Source organism: Podarcis filfolensis (assembly GCF_964270895.1).
Source record: "Podarcis filfolensis genome assembly, chromosome: 10".
In the NCBI taxonomy this organism is placed as follows: domain Eukaryota; kingdom Metazoa; phylum Chordata; class Lepidosauria; order Squamata; family Lacertidae; genus Podarcis; species Podarcis filfolensis.
Window position 1 is genome coordinate 8,056,074 of NC_139612.1, and position 21,897 is coordinate 8,077,970.

General features: G+C 40.8%; 1 protein-coding gene across 4 annotated transcripts in view; it reads right to left on the bottom strand.

Moving 5' to 3' along the window:
- Nucleotides 1-385: 385 nt before the first annotated feature.
- The window catches only part of LAMB1 (laminin subunit beta 1), a 55,236-nt gene continuing 33,724 nt past the window's right edge, over nucleotides 386-21,897 (bottom strand). For all 4 annotated transcript variants that reach the window (XM_083574897.1, XM_083574898.1, XM_083574895.1 and 1 more), the window contains 12 exons: nucleotides 21,459-21,676; nucleotides 19,057-19,153; nucleotides 12,914-13,283; nucleotides 10,018-10,202; nucleotides 9,432-9,673; nucleotides 7,419-7,622; nucleotides 6,863-7,007; nucleotides 5,180-5,387; nucleotides 4,803-4,944; nucleotides 2,583-2,759; nucleotides 862-1,021; nucleotides 386-544 (listed from right to left, as the gene is read on the bottom strand). In XM_083574897.1, the coding sequence (XP_083431023.1) occupies nucleotides 411-544; nucleotides 862-1,021; nucleotides 2,583-2,759; nucleotides 4,803-4,944; nucleotides 5,180-5,387; nucleotides 6,863-7,007; nucleotides 7,419-7,622; nucleotides 9,432-9,673; nucleotides 10,018-10,202; nucleotides 12,914-13,283; nucleotides 19,057-19,153; nucleotides 21,459-21,676 (2,282 nt within the window). In that variant the 3' untranslated portion in view covers nucleotides 386-410. The remainder of the gene's footprint in view (nucleotides 545-861; nucleotides 1,022-2,582; nucleotides 2,760-4,802; nucleotides 4,945-5,179; nucleotides 5,388-6,862; nucleotides 7,008-7,418; nucleotides 7,623-9,431; nucleotides 9,674-10,017; nucleotides 10,203-12,913; nucleotides 13,284-19,056; nucleotides 19,154-21,458; nucleotides 21,677-21,897) is intronic.

Consider the following 21,897-nt stretch of genomic DNA (forward strand, 5'->3'; position numbering starts at 1 on the left):
TGTTTGGTCCTCTATGGCTTTATTTTATGAACTTAGCGTTTCACTTTCCTAACATCTGTTGACATAGCAGAGGAAGTTCTGGAGCTGCATTCATAAACTCTTAAAATTGAAATTAACTTCCCCGTCTAAGATTTTATTATCAGAGTACTTAAAAGGGTTAAAATACCATTTCGGGATAATGAATGTAACACTGGTTAAATGAATCATATGCTTTGTTACAAAAGTACTGTTTATTAAGTAAAAGAGAAAGTCTTTGGTTTTAAGATATTAAAGCTGGTATTTAGTCAAATTATCAGGTCTTAAGGTATGAAAAGAATGTATGTCAGTTTAAGACTTCTCTCTCTTTGGATTTACATATTCCCTTTCCGAAGGGTTTTTTTTCCCCTCTGGTTCCATTTTCCAATCAGTTACTAGCAAGTGCTGTAAACAGCGACTTTTTGGCTGATGGCCTGCAAGAGGCTGCGGACTGTTTCTTCCAGCTGCACCACTTGGTTGGCTTTGTCTTCCAGAATTCTTTGATTCTTCTCATATGTGTTTTCCAATTCTGCAAAGAAAGGGGGGGGGAGACACACACAAGAGTCAGGTTATTCCAGCACCAGACACTACATGTTGGGTAGTTTGAAAGCCCAAAGTAAAGGTGGAATTGGAAAGAAGTCCAACCCCATTGTACCCAGTTATTTGGCTTTACAGAATGCGAGAAGCTTCCAATAAAAAGGAGAAACAGCTGTATTTGATGATGTTTTACATCACGGTGCTGCGGAAATGGGCTTAGGAGGTGGGGAAGGAGTGCTCAGCTGTAACTGAGAACATATGGCAGTTCTAAAGAAATTTTCAACCCCTTTTTCCAAATTGGACTTTTACCCTTGAGCTGCTGAAGTTTGCTGTTTGCTTGTTCTAGCAGGGTTTTAGCTTCATTCTGTAGTGCCTCTGCTTTCTTCCTGGCAGCTGCAGACTCGCTTGATTTCTTGGCAATTAAGCTTTCTACTGTCCTATACTTGTCGTCCACATCGTTATCTAGTACCTGCGATTTTAGACACAAGGTGGCAGTATTACTCAGAGCACAGAAATGGAACACATTCTTTGTTTGACGTCCTACTTTCACTCATAACAAGGATCTACTGAGCAGAGACAACACACATCCTGAGCGGAGTCTGTGGAAATGGACCTCTCTTTCAGTATCGTTCAAAGCATCCCTTCCCTTCTACTCTCTTTACCCCATGGGAAGAAAAAAAAAACTGTGGTTTGTTGTTCCCAGCCTTTAAAAAATGGGTCACAGCTGGAGTAGATACATGCACTAGTGTCCGTACTCTTTTTAGAAATGAAAATAAAGGTCCTGCTCTCTTATTGGCAACAGCTGACTTCCAGTTTTAAGAATGGACCAAGACTTCCTTCAACAAACAAGGCTTGCCAGAGCTGTTTTTAAATAGAAATAAACTACTATCCAATCCTGCAAGCAGATGTTTTCATAAACCATTGCATTACGTTAGTGTGAGGTGCTGGATCCTGCGGGTGAGACTGATCCAGCACTGCCCCATCCTCAGGCCAGCCCCCCATGAGGCAAGGTGAGGTAACAGCCTCAGACATCAGGATCCATAGTGGCAGAAGATCCTGCCATTATCTATTCCCTTGTTCCTGTTGTAGATCTTCATTACCACCTCTTCCTTGACAGGAAAGGGGAACACCATATAGTGCTTTGCCTCAGATCCCAAAATGGGGGGGGCCTCTACCCAACCTCCAGAGTCAACTTGGACAGGTGGGTGACTTATCAAGTGGTACACCTTCAAATGAAGAATTGAGAGCGTACTCCACGGTTCCAATACTTTCTCTGTAGCTCTAATTCAATGCCTTTTTCAATTTTAGCACCTTATTTTGTTGCCGCAGGGCATCAGAAAAGTGCCGAATGCAATTGGTACCAGTGACTGCACAGTTCTGAGCCTGATGTTACAGAAAGGAAGGCGCTGAACGGTGGGCTTCAGTCAAATAGGCCTAGTGGGCCTAATTAAGCCTACAAAGTGAAGCTTCTTTACTACTACTGTCTTACATCACCCATATACATGGCCAGAAAATCTGGAGCCTTCGTAACAGGAACAATTCTTTGCTGTTCTTGCTATGCTCTTGAGGTGAAGCATGTAGCTGGATGTGGCTTCCAGCCATCTTAGCAAGTGGACTCAACTGAGTTGTGCCTGGTTTAGCTAGCTCCCTGCCCCAGGAACTACACAGTCCCAATAGCCATGCAAGCGAGAATCCATAGCTCACCGCTGCATAAAGTTATGTGTGCTCTCAAGATGTGAAGCACTTTTAACCACCACTGAAAATGGAATGTCAGATTCCTGCCTCAAGAAAACCTCATTCAGTTCCATGGGGTAGTGAGATGCACTTCACACAACAGTTAAAACGGCACATGCTTTTTACAGTCTGGTGGTTTGCATTGTGTTATGGCCAAACTGCTTTGATAGCATCTTTGGCCAGGCCTGATATTACTTAACAAATTCAAGGGCAAACCAGACAACACAAGCTGGTACCTAAGAAAATGCCTTTGTTTCTTGAGAACATGGAAAGTAATTTCAAATGGAGAGCCTTACTCTTTTGATATCTGTGGTACTTTGATTCACAGTCGCAACAGTTTCTTCGGCTGCTCTAATGTCCTCTATGTTTGTAGCAGTCTTCTGTCGAAGCCCTTCCACGTTCTTCTCTAGCTCAGCAATGCGCAGAGTGGCGTTGTTCAGAGTTTCTTCCGAAGCGGCAGTTTCAGATTCAATCTAGCATTGCAAATGAGAACATGATGCACAAATTTCTTCCCAAACCACAGTACTTTAACAACATACTTGTTCAGCTTACAAAGTTTTCCAAACGTTAAGTCTCTGTGTTGTGGCAGGCTTATGCTTTTCGTCTTCTTTTCCCCAGCTTTCATCAACTGCATGAGGTGACACTTGCCTTCCTTTCCTTTCCACTGACCTGGGATGCTGCTGCTATACAGCTGATAGTTTTTCTCTGGCCAGTGGGAAGAGGTGGTTGTGGTCTTCATGCAAAAATGAGGGATTAGTAATGGAAGGCAAGGGTACGCTGTCCAATAATTATTTTATTGTTCTATACCAGGTATAGGCAAACTCGGCCCTCCAGATGTTTTGGGACTACAACTCCCATAATCCCTAGCTAACAGGACTAGTGGTCAGGGATGATGGGAGTTGTAGTCCCAAAACATCTGGAGGGCCGAGTTTGCCTATGCCTGTTCTATACAGTACACTTCCATGAGACACTGCTTGGGAATAGAAGTTGGGATCATCTGCATGCAAAGCAGATGCTCTACTGTTGAGCTGTGACCCCCTCCATTACAGTCTTTGAACTAACTACAGTTAGATGCTTAAACCCTATTGAGTTAAGTTGCTGTGCTACCTTTTCGTGCACTGAATTGTGAGCAAAACAATTGGAGGAAGGGGGGGTTTCAGGGGAAGGGAATGTAGATGGTAGCTTTGCTGCCTGTTAACAGTGTCCCAAATCAAATTCAGTAGTAAATCACTCATTCGGCTAATTACTAAATCCAGCTTACTAAGAAAAAAAGAGAGATCCTATGATTTGAGCAAGGGCATGGCTACCAATCTGCCACATATCACCAAGGTCTATCTAGTTCAGAGCTTTCCAAACTCTGTGTCACAACACATTAGTGTGTCGGCTGCAGTGTGTAGGTGTGTCGCATTAACGCTCCTCCCGGGGCTGGAAAGGGGTTAGTTTAAGCTTGTGTTTCCTAGTAAAACTGAATTACTATGTTGAGAAGTGATGCATGTCGAAAAAGTGTCTCACCAACATGAAAAGTTTGGAAAGCTCTGGCCTAGCTGGATGAAAGAAGTCTAGGCAGGGCTGGCAGGCACCATGCTTGCAGGACCTACAGTTTTTATTTTACTATACGCTCAAGGTATTTCAATCAGCCTGGTGCAAAAGGCACACTAAGAATTAAAAATGTTTGAGACTACAGCTCACCAATCCTTCCAGACAAAAATCCACTCTTTGTTACCCAAGTTTTCTTTATTTCAGCAGTGTGATTTAAGGGGTGGAGAGTCATTTTGCTGCTGTCATGGTTTAAAAAATGCCCTATTTCCAGCAAACTCCCTGCCTAAACCAACAGCTGTGATGCACAACCTGATATAAGGGGAGTATTGAAAGTTTGCTTGCTATGTTGAGACCATCATCATATGGGCTAAAAGGCTGAATTGCAATCTTAATTCCGGGTGGAGATGGGCTAGTCAACCAATGTGCTAAATTGGTTGCCAGAGTTTTTCACTGATTTCTTTCCTATTGATTGTCTTTTCTGTCTCTGGACCCAACTGCCAACCCAGATCACTGACACAGGAGCCCCTTCTGACCACCTTTGCATTTCCTCGCCTATGGTATGAAAGGAAGATCAGATTATCAAGACAGCAAGACAAACAACCTGGATGCAAGTGATTAATGCTTGTGGCACCATATCTGACTGAGCATGTAACAGTACATTAGCAACAAAGGCTTTCTTCCATTCTGCCTCCACTGCTTTTGTACAAAGGGTGGTGAACGGACTTTTCGCTTCTTGTCCACCCCACCCCAAATCAGCCATCAACCATCTGCTGTTTTTGTCTTCTCAGTTTCTGTACTTTTCTAGACAAAGCCTAGCTATATTGAAATGCTGATTTAAGGAACAGATAGAATTAGGTGATAATAGAATGAACCAGAAGATAAGATTATTGTGTATCCTGTACAAAAGTAGAACAGGGTGAGAACATACATGGCCATAACTCTGCTTCCAAAAGCAGATTTAGGTGATTGAAACTCACAGAGGTAAGTAGGTCTTGTGTTCCTTGGATGTCTTCATCTGCTAGTTTGATGGCCTTTTCAGCTGCATCTTGGGCTTTTTCGGCTTCTTCCAGAGCTGCTTTCACCATGTCTGCAGTGACTTTGACATCTGTTGCACTTTTACTGTGGAATGGAAATTAATTACAAAAGGACTGTGTTAAACAGACTCTCCTTAAAAAGGATTCTTTTGGGTTGGCCTTTTCAAAGAATATGCAACAGGCTAAACTTACTCCCAGTTTCTCAACATGCTTATTAAATACTGAACGCTTGTCAGGGCACAAATATAGTCTCCTAGGATTCTGCTGAAAGGTAAAAAAGACAGCCTGTTTCAGAGCAAGGGGGAGTAAAAAATTGGTACCTGGCTTTTTTAGCTTCATCCAACAGCGTTTTTGCCCTTGCTATGTCTCCGGCACTCTGCTGTAGGACAGTCTCAACATCCGAAAGGCTCTCCACCCGTTCACGAATATTATCTGCAAGTGTTTGCAACTGCTCAGGTGTGCTGGGCATCTCCATGTTGAGTACTTCGTTAGCAACTGCCTCAATGCTGTCCAGATCAGCACTGTCTTCTGTTGAAATGGTAAACAGAAACAATGAGTGAGATGGCTCCCTTTCTCATCATGTTTTATTTCCTATAAAGCCAAGAAAAAACAGGAGCCAGGTGGCACTTTTTTATAATAAAAAAAAGGTATAAAAGTCCACACTCTTTGGAAGTGCTTTAGCTTTGATGAATTTCTAAGACGTCTTAAGACTCTCACATCTGATCAGGCAGTTGAGTATTGGGAAGGAATTCTTGCCAAAGGGCAATGGCAGATGGAAGTAACATCAAAAATAAATGGCCTCAGGCATGTGGTGGATTCTGATCAATAATGTATCATAGCAAATGTAATGAACTTTCTGTCATTGACAAAATTACTTTTGAGTAATATGGAGAGTTAAAATTATGCAGGTCATTCCATCCTGCATTCAACTTACTTCAATCTCTGATCAATTGATGTAACATTGTAGCTTATATAACGAAAGGCGCTCATGCATTCTAGCTGACTTATATGAATGAAGAAGTCAAGAGAGAGAGTGTATGTGCATGCAACACTGCGTGGAGCAGATAAAAATCCTGTTTCTGCATGCATATCTATCTATCTATCATCTATAGCCACTAAAAGTGGACGTCTATCGTGTTGCATAGCCATTCTTTTGCCTGTACAGGAGTGATGCTATGCAGTTAATCAGGCTGGTGTGATGAGCTGAAGCAGTTATATAAGCTGTTCCACATGTTCTGGGCCAGCAATCTTGGATGCTGTTAAAAGGGAGCAGCGTATTCCAACTTCTTCAAAGAATAATGATCTTACTGCTCTTTGTTGCCACTAGTTAAATCTTGGTGGGTGGATTTATATGTGTACTCTGCTTTCCTCCTAGAAAAACCCAAATGCTTTGATCCAGGTTCTCAGCGCACAAAGTACCACGAATAAAGTCACTTCAGCACTAAGTGTACTGATCGTGGAATGTGAAGAAAAGCAGTTCTTCGTGTTGCACCATCGCAGTTTCCTGCCTTCAGAGGATGTTCAAATCATCAGTACACCTTTGTATGGTAACACAGTACAGGTTGGAGTGGGAGAAGTGAAGTCACTGGCAGTGATTAGCTGAGCTGCCCTGGTGGCAGAATTGGATGGGGCAGTCATAAAGCTATTGGACAGAACAGGCAGGAGAAACATAAATGAAGGAAGTAGAAACACACCCAAAGCAGGCTTGGTCTGCCTGTCCAGCAGCAACAGGGAAGCATGGGAACTTAGGAAAGGAGGTCCCAAGGAAGAGAGAGGTGCTTGAATGGGAAAGATACTATGGGATTCCCCCCAAAAAATTGTTGCAATGATTTAATCTAGGCACAAAGTGAAAACCTTTTTGTTTACCCATGACTTTGGATTGTCTCATATAAGTACATGCAATTGAATAAATGTGCATAATTAAAATACTAGGTTAAGATGAGGAAGCGCTTATTCACAACAGTCCCAAAACAGCAGGCTAACCATATTAAAACAATACTTACTCATCAGAAATTCCCTGATTTGCTTAATAAGATTCCGCAGATCCTTGTTGCTCTGGTCCACTTGCTCTTTGGTGGCGTTGGTTTTTAGGAGAACCTCTTGTGCATTCTGTTTTGCTTCGTCTGCTCTCTGTTTTGCCTCTGAGACCTAAGTGAAATAAATGGGCCATTATTTTCTATTTCTGACAATCTTAAAAAATGCTCAGGGATAAAAAGAAGAGACACTGAGAAAGCAATTTGTCAGCATTGAAGCTGTGTGAGAGCAACTCTCATAAAAGTCAGAGAACACTCTTAAATTGATGTAAACACAACAATATTTTAAACAGCCCAAGATGCTTTGTGTAGTACTCATAGGAATCTCTATTTAAGCCAGACCTTTTTCTTTAATGAGGGTACTTAGCAGGATCATGCAAACTGTAAAGAACCAATTATTTTGGGGAGAAGTTTTGTTTGCAATTGTCCAGACTTGCACAATCTGCTGATTAAGCTTTTTATTACTATTCTAAAATTCATTCTGGTTGATCTACCTTTTAAAAATAACAGTCAATAATAAAATCACCATTTTGGAGAGCTGTTCAACTTCTGCCAAAGCGCTGAGTATGTCTCTGTCGAAATCCATCGCCTTCTGCCAGGTATTGTGGGCCACAGTAACCAACCCATCACAGTCTGGTCCTCCGCATTTCCTTTTTCCATCTTCTGTGCGGCAGCTCAGGCCACCACATTCTGAATCAGCACAGGAAGCCCCGAGGGGAGTTCCGCACGTCTGCAGCAGACAGGATTAGACAGAGGAAAGAGTGGGGTGGCGGTGAGGTTATCACCCTTTCCAAACAAATTTCCGAGCCAGCTCCCTAAAGCCCTATCCTATTAGTTGCAGCTTGACAAATTTCCAGAGCCCCATCAAGAACACAAAGGCTGTTAGAAAATGTTTATTCTCCTGCTACTCTCTTCGCCTCTATGATGCTCCTTTCTGTACTGGCCTGTTTTTCTAAACACAAAAGCCCCAAGCATGGTGACCTTTCCTCATGGGGCATTGCTCCAGCTCGGGCAGTGAATAATTATGCCCCCTCAGTGTTTGCATTGGCCTTTGAGATGCACGTAACCAGTATTTGCATGTGCAATTTTCTTTCATGGCTATCAGATTTCGATACAGTTTAGTATTCCCATTTGAAAAGGAGAAGGGGTTAGCATGAAATTATTCCACCTTGGGAGAGTGGTACCTTGGCCACACTAGTTTGCTTTAGGGAAGTGATTAGCCCACCTTATGCCTACAGTATGTTACTTTTAATTATAACTGACAGCAGAATGTTGACAACAGCAGTTGCCTTTGGGCAACCCTAAGAAAGAATGAACAAAAGTGAAAGGTTAGCATTTTCTTAAAACCAGGGTGGGTGGGTGAGGCTGCTAGACAGAGCAGTAAGTGTCTCTCCATTTACCTAGGTTAGCTATCTTGTCAGGTACAGTGCACAGTCTCAAGAAAATGATATTGTAGAGTTCCAAATGGTTCAGAAAAGGAAAACCCAAATGATTAAGGGGTGGAAAGACTATGAGGAAAGGTTGCAGCTTCTTTGGACTTTTGAGTTTAGAGAATTTAAATAAATTCTGCATAGCATGGAGAAAGTGGGTAAAGCAAAGGCATTCTCGCCCACTCATAACACTGAACATCCAATGAAGCTGAACACTGGAAGATTCAGAAGAGATAAAAGAAAGTACTTCTTCACTCAGCACACAGCTAAACTATGGAACTTGCTCCACAGGAGGCAATGGTGGTCCTCAAACTGGATGGCTTTAAAAGAGGATCAGGCAAATTCATGGAGGACAAGGCTATCAATTGCTAGCAGCCATAATAGCTATGTTCTACCTCCATCGTTACTGATTACCAGGTGGTCAGATTTCAGCTGTTGCACTCATGTTCAACTTGCACATGCATCTGGTCAGCCACTGAGAACAGGATCTGGCCTAGATGGGTCATTGGCCTGAACCAACAGACTCATCTTATGTCCTTACTAATTTCCAGTAACTGGAAAAAATGAACTTTTATTAGATATTCTCAAGCCAGTGGCTGTAACCCAAAACTCCCTTCTTGTGGAAAACATTGGTCCCTTCTTTTTTAAAACTTCGTTCCAATCATTACTGAATGGTCCAAAGGTGTGGAATTCTCATTCTTTTTTGTTCCAGAAAGTGGTTGCCCAGTTAGACCCTCTTCTCATTTATGTTCTCTTGTTATGCAAGAGAGCTTTTATTGCTCCCTTCCACACTTCAGCACCCAATGCATGGGTGGATGGGATCAGGGACTTGACATGCCCACCATCCCACAAAGAATAGCCCCTCTCTCCCTGTTACGCCATACATGAAGGTGACTGCCTAAATAGGGCTTTAGTTTTCTATAAATGTGCCTCATTTGTAATGTATCTGTAAAAGAGCACATTAGCCTCTGTAATCCATTGCAATGTGCCCACTGCAGCTCTCACACTTTTCCATATACATGCAGCGTATTCAGTGCTGTTCCTGTCTTTTAGCTCTTCTTGTTTTATGACCATTCTCTGGCCCTTTCACCAAAGGCTCTGCACTTTACCTTCTCAGATACTTCTGCGAGATCCAGACTTTGGAGCTTGCCTGCAAGTTCATCCAAGAGGCGTGACTGCTCTTCTTGCTTAGCCTGGAAGCTGGCCTCAGTCTCATTCATCAAGCTCTCCACCTCTAGGCGCATCTCAGCTGACTGCTCTACTACACTACCAGGAAGAAGAGTTGAGGCATTGGCTCTCCTTTCAGCATCCAGGGACTTCTGGAAATACTGGGTGATGCTGTCCAAGGCTCCTGCAAAAATCCAATGTGATGATGATTGAGTATTCTGGCTGGCCTCGTTTGAAATTGTAACATGAGAAGCAGCCCTATGTACACAATACACTGGGTGTAATTACCCTGGAAGTCAACAGACCCAAGATCTCTGCATGCTTTTCCAAGAAAATGAAAGGCATGCTACAGCCATCGTTAAGCACATATAATTGACTGGGCATATTAAGCTCAAACTTAATTTTGTTGCTCTGAAATAAATGATAATTCAAAGCACTTAATTTTGGTTGGATTTCCCCACCCCCCCAATTAAACTTATTCCTTTCTCTTTCATATTAAAAGCAAAACACAAACATGCAAACACTGACCCCGAACATCAGATATTTTTATGAATTCTAGTTGCTCTGCAAGCTCTTTCACAACATTGTCTAGGCTCTTTGCATCTGCCTCTAGGGTGCTCAGTTGAGTGTCTGTGGTATTGCTTTCAGAGGCCACCTTGGATACTTTTTCTTCTACTTCAGCTATCTTTTCTGTAACATCTGCTGTTAACTTCCTGTGAACCAAACAGAACCAACATTTATTGTTACAAAACAAAAACCTACTGGCCTTGAATTTAAAATATAAATAAATCCAAATGATAGGTTAATTCCTTCCTTTTCACCCCAAGAATGTGGTTAATGAGTTTGTTACAACTTCCCTACTCAAAATACTCATTAATCAGAATTTGTGGCTTAAAAACAAAATCACATTTTATAAGCACAAAGCAGCAAAGAGCTCAGAGAACAGCTGTTTTGTGTGAGATTTAACTCAATCTGGATTCCAGAAGTCTGCTGTAATGTGCTTGAACTTTGCCAACTGCATAGGTCATAGCATTGGCTCATAGAATCCATACATAATTTCTTTTGTATCCTACATAGTTAACAAATGGTTGTTAATTTATTTTTCACAGACTCTTTCACAAACGAACTAGTTATGATTAAGGGGTGGGAGGGCCAGTGCATAATAGATTATTTTACTCCATAAAATATGAGACAAAATGGAAGCTGGCTGTACTGTAGACTTCCTCCACGTTTATAACACAAAGTAGGACTCATCATAATGAACATAAACAACATTTTGAGGGAAGTTGCCAAGCCTAGAGAATTAGTCCTTGGGCATGCGCATTATCTGCATGGACTCAACCTCTGAACAAATGAAATGAGATATTAATGTATTTGTGCAAGGTATCTTGCTTTAAAAAGGAGGAAATCTTAAACCGACTATAACGACTGTCCCAGCATTTGTGTTCTTCTTCTGTAGTCCTCAGTTACAACAAATGCACATACAGCAGGGAACAGGACCCACTGTCCCTAACCCTCACATGAGGAAAATGCCTGTGGAAAATGTTTTGTGCAAAAGCTCAGTAGGAATTTTTAGGGTAGGGCGACATGATGGCTGTTAAGTTGTGGGCGAACATATCAGACGACACAGCGATTCTTCAAACAGCTCTTCTTTATTCACAGGCCAGAACAGAACTGAACTGAAGGGTTCAGCCAGCCTGCTTATATAGAGCTCCACTAGAACGCATCAGTAACCATTTTTTGTAACTATCCAATCACTGAACGTCACTTTCGATCCCTTATTTGCATATGTGGACCTGAACTATCTACAGTATCCCCCTGCTGGCCCAGGGTGAGAACTTCAGTACATAACAATGGCTGTATTATATTTCCAGTGGCCAAGGGAGTATGCCTTCATATACCAATTGCTGGTAATACCAGGTGGGGAGTGTGCTGTTCAACTCAATTCTTACTTGCAGGCTTCCCATAGGCACCTGGTTGGCCATTGTGAGAACTAGGACCAGATGGCCCTCTGGCCTGATCTAGCATGACTTCTTTTGTTCCTAGGGTGGGACAAACAAGGGCAAGTAGTCTGAGTTAGGCCCTGAATTAAGAACACTTCTCTCCATCATGCATCGTTTGAGATTGATTTGTTCTGCAAATGACAACTGAATGTAGAAAATTAGTCTTCAAATGCTGCTGCTTATTGTAGCTTTAAAAATGCAACAACCATTTAGCAAGGAAGGGAGAATGTAGTGAACTCTTTCTTCAAAGATGCATATGAATTAAGGAATTCTTAGGGCATGACAATTGTTTTGTTTTTGCATTTTTAACTCTCCGGGATATTTTCGTGGGAAATTTTTCTGTGTGTGCCTTAAAACTGCATAACTGAAAAATAAAGAAGATCCAATAGTAATATCTATATTATGGCAAGGAAAACTCACAAACAGGGTAGGCAAGTAAACCAAAGCAAGACCACACTGATAATACTGGGGAAAAGTTGATTCACACAGGCTAATCCATACAGGATTTGCTTATAATTTGGCACCACCTGAAGAATAACAGTGCCAGAAAACAAAAGGTATTGAAAGCCCTTGCGAGACAACACTTGGGCAAGATTGTGCTGTGGTCGTCTGCCAAGCCTGAGATTTTGAAACTGCAGTTCCTCTCTTTTGCCATCCATATAAAACAGGTCTTCACAACTGATAAAAGTACAAATCAGGGTGGGTATAAATTATGTCTAAACATGTTCAACAGCGCTTAATTCTTAAATTATCATCTGCAGTGGGGGGAAATTATTGCACAGGCTCCAGGGCAAATGGTTGGTGCTGAATGCATGCAAAGTAGTAAAACGGGTAATATATTTTGGTTTTTCTTATGCAGGACCAAGTTCTGCAGGGAAAGTGCACAAGCTGTTGGGTTAAACTAAAAACCTGAAAGGACTGTATGATCATCCATTAACAGAAGTTGGTACAGTTAAGTTCCCTAATTTGTACCCAATTAAGTTGCCTAATACAGTTAAGCTACTTTAATTGCTCGACTGTCATTAAGGCTACAAAAACAACTGGTGGTATCAAGAAACCAAATCAGTCTTGCAGTTTCCCTTCCTTAAGACTGAAAGGAGGGACAGGAAGGAGCAATTTGCTAGAGGCTGAACATTTCAAGCACATCATTTCTCATCCCACATTCCTTCATTTTAACGGAAGTCTCTATCCTATAATCAGGGAGAAGATAAGGAATGAACAGGTGTGCCACCTTGTTAATTGAAAAGCAGTTTCACAGTTTCCTTCAAATTTTCCATAATCACTGTAAGGCACACTTCCAACCTTCTTTTTCTTTATTTTCTGCTTACAAGTCTAATTAAAATTGCAGAATGACGAGATCCCTACTCCCCATGTCTGAGCAAATGCAAAAGAACACTATTTGTGTTTTATGCCACACTTACTCTGCTTCCTCAAATAGATTTCCAATGTTCTTAAGAGGCTCAGCAGCAGGATTTTGAGCAATGATATTTTTAATCTCATTCAGTTTTTCCTCCACAGAGCTGAGCGTCTGCCGGTAAGGACCACTGAGCCCTGTGATTTTCAGGGCTTTTGCTCTTTCCAGGAATCTCTGTGTCCTGTTAGTCAGCTCGCTAATGATGACATCCCAGAGAGCAAAACACTGGTGACATGGTGCACAGTCTGGGAAGGTGCCGGAGTAGCCTCGGGTGCACTTATCGCAACGGGTTCCCTCAACCCCTGCGTTACAGATGCATTGCCCAGTCGTGCGGTTGCATTGTGGGGTCTGGATGCCACGTTGATCACAGTCACAAGCTGAAAAGAGACAAAAATAAATGGAGACACCACAAACCAGGGGCGGGGAACCACCAAATAAGGCAGCGGTTTTACAAATGAACAAAACCATGCCAATTCTCCTGAAAAATTGCTACTCCTGCAGCTTGGGGATTATCCAGATCACACTCCATAGCTGTGCATGCCAACGCCAGCGAGATCTGCATTCAAATCCCTATCCAACCATAATGTCCCTACTGAAGCCTGTCTTACACCTTAGCCTCTCCTGCTCCAGAAAGTTGCTGTAAGGCTCATGTTTGCTGCCCTGAATTCCTTGGAGGAAGGTTGGAATAGAAGTGAAATGCGTGCAAATTAAATGTGAATTAGTGAATTGACACAAGGGAGTGCTTCCCTGTTCCTGACACTCCCAATTCTCCTCCCTTTCTTGCTTCTGCTCCCCACATGTGGGTCAGAGATAATCCACAGGGTTTAAAGTGATTAAGTTTAGCTAAACTGGTTAAGTTTAGCTGTTTTATTTCTCATCAAAAGTATTTGTACTATAGTCTAAAAACCAGTAGTCTGCAAGATTTCCAGACCTTGGAGCCTTGTTTCTTAATTTATTGAAATATATTTGCATGATGGTATAGTGTATGGCTGATGTTGTGACCCACTTTAAATCAACCCATGACTCATCAGCAGGTCCCATCCCACCAGTCTGAAGACCAATAGTCTGCACTATGAATGCACTTTACATCCCACTAAGGTCAATGACAAAACTCCCATGGATATGAATGGCTCTGGATCACGCTTATTAGTGTAGCAAAAATTGAATTTATAATCAATAGGTAGTTGGCACTTTCCATTAGTCGACCCCAAATAGCCAGGCAGGACAAGAAAACTAGAAGCTACTAGTGTTGAAAAGCTTCATTTTAACATGGAATGAGACAGTTGGGAGAATCCTTTCCATCACAGCTACAGGTGAAATGAAATGGAATGATTTTTAAAAGGCACATGCTGCCAGCATCCAAAATGGCAGGAGTTTGACTCCCAGCAATGTAAAGCCCATAGGAAAATGCCACATCCTTCAAAAAGGCATCACAAATTAACATATGCAAATGATCCATCGATCAGGAATCCTGTAAGGTATTGTCTGGATGTTGTGGTCTGTTGTCAAGGTTTCTTCCACAAATATTCAAACTTCCCATAAGAATATATGAGAAAGGGAAGGGAGTACGCAGGGAAGGGCTAATACTTTGGCACATACTGTTATTTAAATATTCACATCTCTTGGCCAAGTTTCTTAAAAACCATTTAAAAGAACAAGTTACCATAAACAAAACCAGCTTTCTTGTAGAGAGGAATTCAATACATAGGATACAAAAAAAATGTGTTGTCCTGCTGTTCAACTTATGTTGGTGCAATTTAACAAAATGGCCTTTTTGTTCTCAGAATTATAAGCCAACACAAGGGGTTTTATTTCCATCAAAGAGACTTCAGCATTCCCACAGTGAATTGCAATGGAACATAAACCCCTCTCCTAAACCCCCTCGGCAACTCATTCCTCTTTGAAGATTGAAGGGGAAAGGAGGCACTTAACCCTTTCCACCACCAGTAAACTATTATTACTTTGTGGGAAATTAGACTATCTGGATAATGGTGAATTATTCGGATTCCTTACATGGGTGTAACGAAAACAGAAGCCCACCAGTATATGGCTGCCTTCTCTTGAAGATCCCAAGATAATATCACATTACACATTCAATCCATTTTAGCATGTCAAGTTATTTTTTGTTTCGCTTTCGAGCACACGATCCTGATCACACTGAAATGAATGGGCATTTATATTTATCTTTTCTTTGAAGGCATTGGGATTTTCCCTCAAATGCCTGTAATTCAGAGGCATTGTTATGAATATAATAAACAGAACACAAAATTGCATGTTCATTTATGGTATACGAAAAGTCCAAATTCCTGTTGTAACAAGGATAATACAGAACTTTTAATACGTGTGTGTGTGTAGTTAAATAAACCACAATTTAGTGCTATGTATGAACAGGTAACTACCGAAGAATTAAAAGTGATAAATAATTTGATCCCTCTTCTGCTTATATGTCAAAATAAATCTGTCAAGATAACTAATCAACCTGGTACAGAGCTCTGTAAATGATTCAGTGCCCCTAAAGAACCTAACAATGGCATTTCCCTGGTGTAATGGTTAGAGTGTTGGACCAGGGTTCGAATCCTCAATCAACCATGAAAGCTCATTGAGTGACCTTGGGCCAGTCACCATCTCTTAGCCTAACCTACCTCACAGGGTTGCTGTGAGGATGAGATGGGGAGGAGGAGAACCATGTACCCTACTTTGAACTCCTTGGAAGATAAAGGTGGTATATGAATGTAATAAATAAAATATAAATAGATATCTAAATAAAAATGAGTCCTATATGACTAGCAGTGAATCAAGTGCAATCCTATTTCCTACCTAATTTCTGTGTGCTACAGTTCTTCAGGGCTCCCAATTTTTCTCGTTTTTATTTTTGACTTTTGATTAAACACTGAGAAGCTATTCCATACTCCTCAGAAATTTCTTCAGAGGATCAAATCAGGATAGCATGTACTTGGAAAATACCCATGCTAACTTCCTAGTGCTGGACACACTTGGGAACACTAACTGTTGCTGGATCATCCAGTACTTGATTAGAACAATACACATGTGGAATAGAGGATTTTTTTAAAAAAACAAAACAACGTCAGTGCAAATCCCTAGGTAGCACATCTGGATGCCTGGAGTAGACAATCCTAATGAGAAATGTAAAGAAGCCAAGTCTCATACATTCCACAATTATAATGTATGTAGCTAGAAAACTCTTATTGTACGGGATCTCTAGGACACCCAAGTTCCATAGAACATGATGAAGACATTGGAAGTCTCTTATCTTACCTACCAAAGTGCAAAATCCCCCTTGGTTTTTTCTCATTTAGATATGACAGCCCCTGTAGCACACAGACATCTTGTAGTCTATGAAATTTATGCAAAATAATTAGGGTTTTTTTATATAAAAAAATATGTCCATCATATTTTCCCAATGGAGGACAAAAAACACACTGGAAAGACATCTGGCTGTCTGGGGCTTATGGGAGTTGTAGTCCAAAACATCTGGAGGACATCAGGTTGGTGATGGCTTATATAGTATATATATTGGCTTAAACATAGGTCTGAACTGAAGTATCAGTAAAATTAAACTATGTATGCTTCAGTTTCTTTTACCTAATGCAGTATATCCTCACATGTAAACAAATTTGAACAGCATTCAAGCTAAAATATAGTTTATGCTGAATGTTTGCTACCCTTCAAGTCATAGCTTATAAAATCTAGAATTAAATGCCGTATTCCTCCTTGTGTGTTCAGGGTCAGTTACTTCCTAGTCCAGGCAAACCATAGTTTGTCATTACGCCTGAACTAACAATCTATGGTTTGTTCTTGCCTTTCAAACCAGGCATGGAAACCTGAGATAACCTTGGAAGGTCACAGAAACAATACCTGTGAACCAGTCTGTGAATACCTGTGAGCCAGGTCTCAGTTGATGGGACGCTTTAGAGTTTTGCAAGTCTTTACATGTTTTCTAAACCTGTTTCATAGAAACAGACCTGCACCTACCTTAAGTACACCTTTGAGAAACTTCTGAAAATTTCAGAAATCCTACCTTCAGTAACTACTATTGTTAGAAAACAATAAGTACAAAACTCCATCTCTTCTTCCTGTTCTTGAGGTTTTTATTCAATAATACAATGCAAATATTAGCAGTTGTGTTGAATTAAAACAAGCACAACTGCATTTTAATTTAAAACAATACTCCAAAAGCTCCTGGCAATATGCCCTATTTTAATGCTAAATCCCAAGCTCACCAGTATTTTTGTCTCTTAGGCATGCTCTTCCAGAAAGAGGAAATCTGGGGGATTCAGTAGGATTTGGACTCTTATAACAAAGTCATTTAGTCTTGAAAGATAACAGAATTCTGATCTGATTCCAGCCTATCTATTAAACACAATTTCCCCCCTGTGTAATGGCTAATCCTTTATATACTTGATGCCAAAAAATGAAGTTATTTGCACCTTTTTATTCAGCGGAAACAATTTTTTTAATGCAACTTCTAGATACCCAGATACCTTTCTCTCAAATACACACTTAGGCAGGAATTGGTTTGAAATCCAGTGAATACAACTAGATCTGAATTTTTCAGAAATTAAGAAAATAAGAAGCACCCTGTTGAATCACACTAGAGGCCCATCCGGTTCAGCACTCTCTTCTCCCAGTAAACAACCAGATGTGTATGGGAAGCTCACAAGGACCTGAGTGCAATAGTCTGCAGTTACTAGACTTACAGTTTCTATTCAGCAGAGGCATATTGCCTCCAACAGTGAAAGCATAGCCATTGTGGCTTGTAGCCATTCAGAGCCTTTACGCTCCATGAATTTGTCTAATCCTCCTCTTAAAACAAAAAAAAAAATTTTTTTTCTTCCCTTCCAGTAGCACCTTAAAGACCAACTAAGTTAGTTCTTGGTATGAGCTTTCGTGTGCATGCACACTTCTTCAGATACACCCTCCTCTTAAAGTAATTCAGGTTGGTAGCCATCACTACCTCTTCTAAGAGCAAATTCCATAGTTTAACTATACACCGTATGGAGAACTATATTCAGTCTGTCCTGAATCTCAGCTTAATTGGGTACTCCAGGGTTCAAGTTTTATGAGAGAGGCAGAAAAGCTTTTCTCTATCCCCTTTCTCAAGACTGTGCATAATTTTATACACTTCTATCATGCCCCCTCTTACTTACCTTTTCTGCAAACAAAAAAGGCCCAAAAGTTGGAACCTTTCCAACCCCTTGATCATTTTGGCTGCCCTTTTCTGAACCCTTTCCAGCTCTTCAGTACCCCTTTTTGAGATGCGGCAACCACCATAGTTAATGGCAAAATGTGACAGCCTAGGAGGCTTTCCCCAAAGAATGATGGGAACTGTATTTTGTTAAGGGTGCTGGGAACTGTAGCTCTGTTAAGGGTGAACTACAGTGCCCAGAGTTCTTTGGCATAAGTCATGTGCTTTAAGTGGCATTAAATGTGTTCTAAATGTATGGTGTTCTGGTCTGGATAGCAACTGAAGTGACCAGGCATATTTACAAAATATGCCTCAGTAAATGAGTTCTTAATTTATTTATACACCTAGGTGCTGCTCCCCTTTTATTCTATGCTGTGCTTTTCTTGCAGAACCAAAACGAGAAGACACTTTTCTCCCCATGTGAAAAACTGAAAATACTCTTCACATTATTTTTGTTAACAATATGAAAAAAACCAACTACTATAAACTAGAAAATGAACATCTAAATCTCTATCATCTAAAGCCAGTTTGCCATTTCTGTTAAAAAGCTGCAAAAATCCACTTCAAAACCAAACCCTTACTAGAATTAAATTTAGCTTCACAAAAATAGCATTTTTCAAAAAGCCAGCCAAGATCAGTGATCTTCTTTTTTAAGTGCTGTATAGTAACAAACATTGCAACATGAAGAGGCTAATGAATGCACTATAGAATCTTAGTTCTCTCGTGTATCTAATTCATTGCAACATAGCATGAGGGAGCCAATATGAATGCTGCTTTGTTTCCTTTCTACACGCATAGGCACAGGGCAAGCTATCAGCAATTATCTCTAGGCTCCCAACCGCAGCAGAAGCTACAATATGGGAAACGCATGCAGATTTCACATACAGAAGTGCTCCTTCAAAAGGCTAATAATGCATGCGGAACAATGAAAGTAATGTGCTCACCTTGGCAGTCCACACCAGGATCACCCCAGAAAAACTCCTGGCACTCGTTGCATGTGCGCCCTCCAAATCCTGGCATGCACTGGCACTGCCCAGTAAACTGTTAATTCAAACAAATGCAACAAAAATAAGCTGAACAGGGTGCATTTCACAAAGTGAACAAGCCACAGGGACTTTATTGGGCCACTAGAGCCATCTGTCAATACAATACATTAAGTGTCAAAAGAGCTGAAAATGTTAACTGGCCACCTATCAGAATTATGGGCATAGTACACATGACTCTGGAGATCCTTAAATAGGATCTTGGTTACTGTATTTTTTGCACCATAACACTCACTTTTTTCCTCCTAAAAAGTAAGGGGAAATGTCTGTGCGTGTTATGGAGGGAATGCCTACAGGTGGCATGCCTACAGATTTTCCTCCTCTAAAAACTATGTGCGTGTTATGGTCGAGTGCATGTTATAGAGCGAAAAATACGGTAGTTTTGTTAAGAGTCAATAGCAGTTCGGGAAGAGGCTACTCAGATAACCATTACTTCTTGCACTGTTTCCCCAATAAAGGATGTTCCCCTTGCAGCTGAGACTGTAGGTCAAAGATCACACACATACAAAGACATATTCCACTGGAAAAGTGGAACAGGAGAAAGGATTAAGCCCTTTCCAGCACCACAGTGTCAATTCAAATTCTTCTCCCTCGGTTGCAATTCCTTTTGAAAATATGGATCTCCCACACCAAGCATTCTTTGTAACTTTCATATCTTTACAATAACAGAAGTTGGCTAAACAATAGATTCCACTGTTTCCGACTTCATATCAGTTACTTGCATGGTTTCAAGCTTATGGTGAAGAACACTTTCAAGTAGTTGTATTAGGGCCTTTAGTATTAACAGTTCATCAGATTTTCAAAGGAATTACAATGGTTCATATTAATTAATACACAAATATACATAATATACCACACCAACATAGAGCTGAGCGCATGCTCTTCCCATTATTACCCTTTGTGGTCTCTGAATACTTGCAAAGGCTCAGTAAATAGAAAAATCAGGTTGAATGTCACATTAATAAAGAGAAAAGGAACTTGAAATATCAGCAAGTTTCTTGGTTTCATGTAAGAATTAGGGAGCAACCCATTTTGTGCGACAATTACACGTGTGTATTTTGCTGCATATAACATGAGTTAGAAGATCAGTTGGCCGCTGCTTCCTAGTACTGTATACCAAGTGCAAATGTGTGGCACACTAACTCTGTAGAGAAATGTTTTCAACTGTTAATGCAACCTTCTATGGAATCATCAGGTGATTATGAATGAATTAGCGAAATGAATGGGTTTTTACTACAAGTCATAGCTAGTCTGCATTATTGTCAGCTGCAGCAATAGCTCTTCAAGAAACATCTAAAGCATCACCACATCTGATGGGATATTAAATTTTAACCATTATCCTTGATGTAACTTTTCAGCACCACTCACAGCTGATTGCCATGTCCCAGAGCAGGACAGTCTTATACACCAGACCTCGATTCCCCTGGTAAATTAAGTCAGGTCCAAACAGGATTTTGCAGGCAGCAGGCACCATGTAAAAATGATGCCAGTAGAACAAGCAGCTATAGATTTATGTAAGCAGGCAAGTCAAGCTAAAGCAAACAGCCCACAGGGCCACTGGCCAAAATAACCTGTTGGAAATTCTCTCTCAACACTAATACAAAGCAATTTGTCATACTGCCAAGCACTGTGATACAATAATCATCCACTGTACTCAAATAGTGTGACTTTTGCAAGAACATGCATTTGAATGCTCCTCAATATTAAGGCAACAAACAAACAAAACTGGTACATACAAAACTCACAGAGCTCAGTATGCACAGAGTTGCTTCCTGTTGGATTATTTAAAATCCCTGTGGCATGTGAATTTATTTAATTCCTAAACGTGTTTCTACACCCTCTATTCAGATGAAATATCAAGGCAGAATACAAGTTTAAGCGAACGCAATAAAAAAATTAGATAAAACTGCCAACACTACCATTAGATCTCATACTATTATTGTTATCTCATATTCTTACCATTATCAACATCATATGTTCTTGCTGCTATTAAACTTCTCAAATGTGAGATAGTGTGCTAAGTTTAATTTTACTGTTTACTATTAGAGTCTGATGTATTGTTGAATGTTGCTTTGTTTGATATAAGTTGTTTATTTTAAAGTTATTATGACTTTTATATTGGATCAGATTGTTACTATTAATGTTTGATGTTTTATTATGTTTTTATGTGTTGGAAGCCAACCAGAGTGGCCAGGGTATAAATAAAATATTAGTAGGAGTAGTAGTCATAGTAGTAGCAGCAGCGGTGGGAGAGCAGAGCTAGCCCTGAATCGTCTGACTCTACAGCAATCAGCTTTTCTTACCTCGTTACAAGATGAGCCAAAGGAACGTTCAGAATCACAGCCACATGGTTCACACCCTGTCCCACTAGCCAACCTCCAAGTATTGGGGGCGCAGTGGTCACAGTTCTGTCCAATCACATTAGGAAGGCATTGGCACTGGCCAGTTTCTTTCTCACACTGACACTCTTCAGTGCTGTTGCAATGCTCACGCACTGTTCCCAAGTAGTTGCAGACACACTCTGGGGGTGAAAGAGCAAACAATCTAACATGCTGCAATACACTTGGGTGATCAATATGTTATCAAACTGCGACATGTAAGAAGGTATTGTAGCAGATTTGGAGAAGCTTTGTGAGATATCAAGGGTCACATTCCCTGGGGATAATCTCTTCCAGGCTGCGCAACCAGGGTGGGCAAGGCCAAAGCCAGTGGTAGGAAAGGTTGCCTCTTTTGCTTTACAGG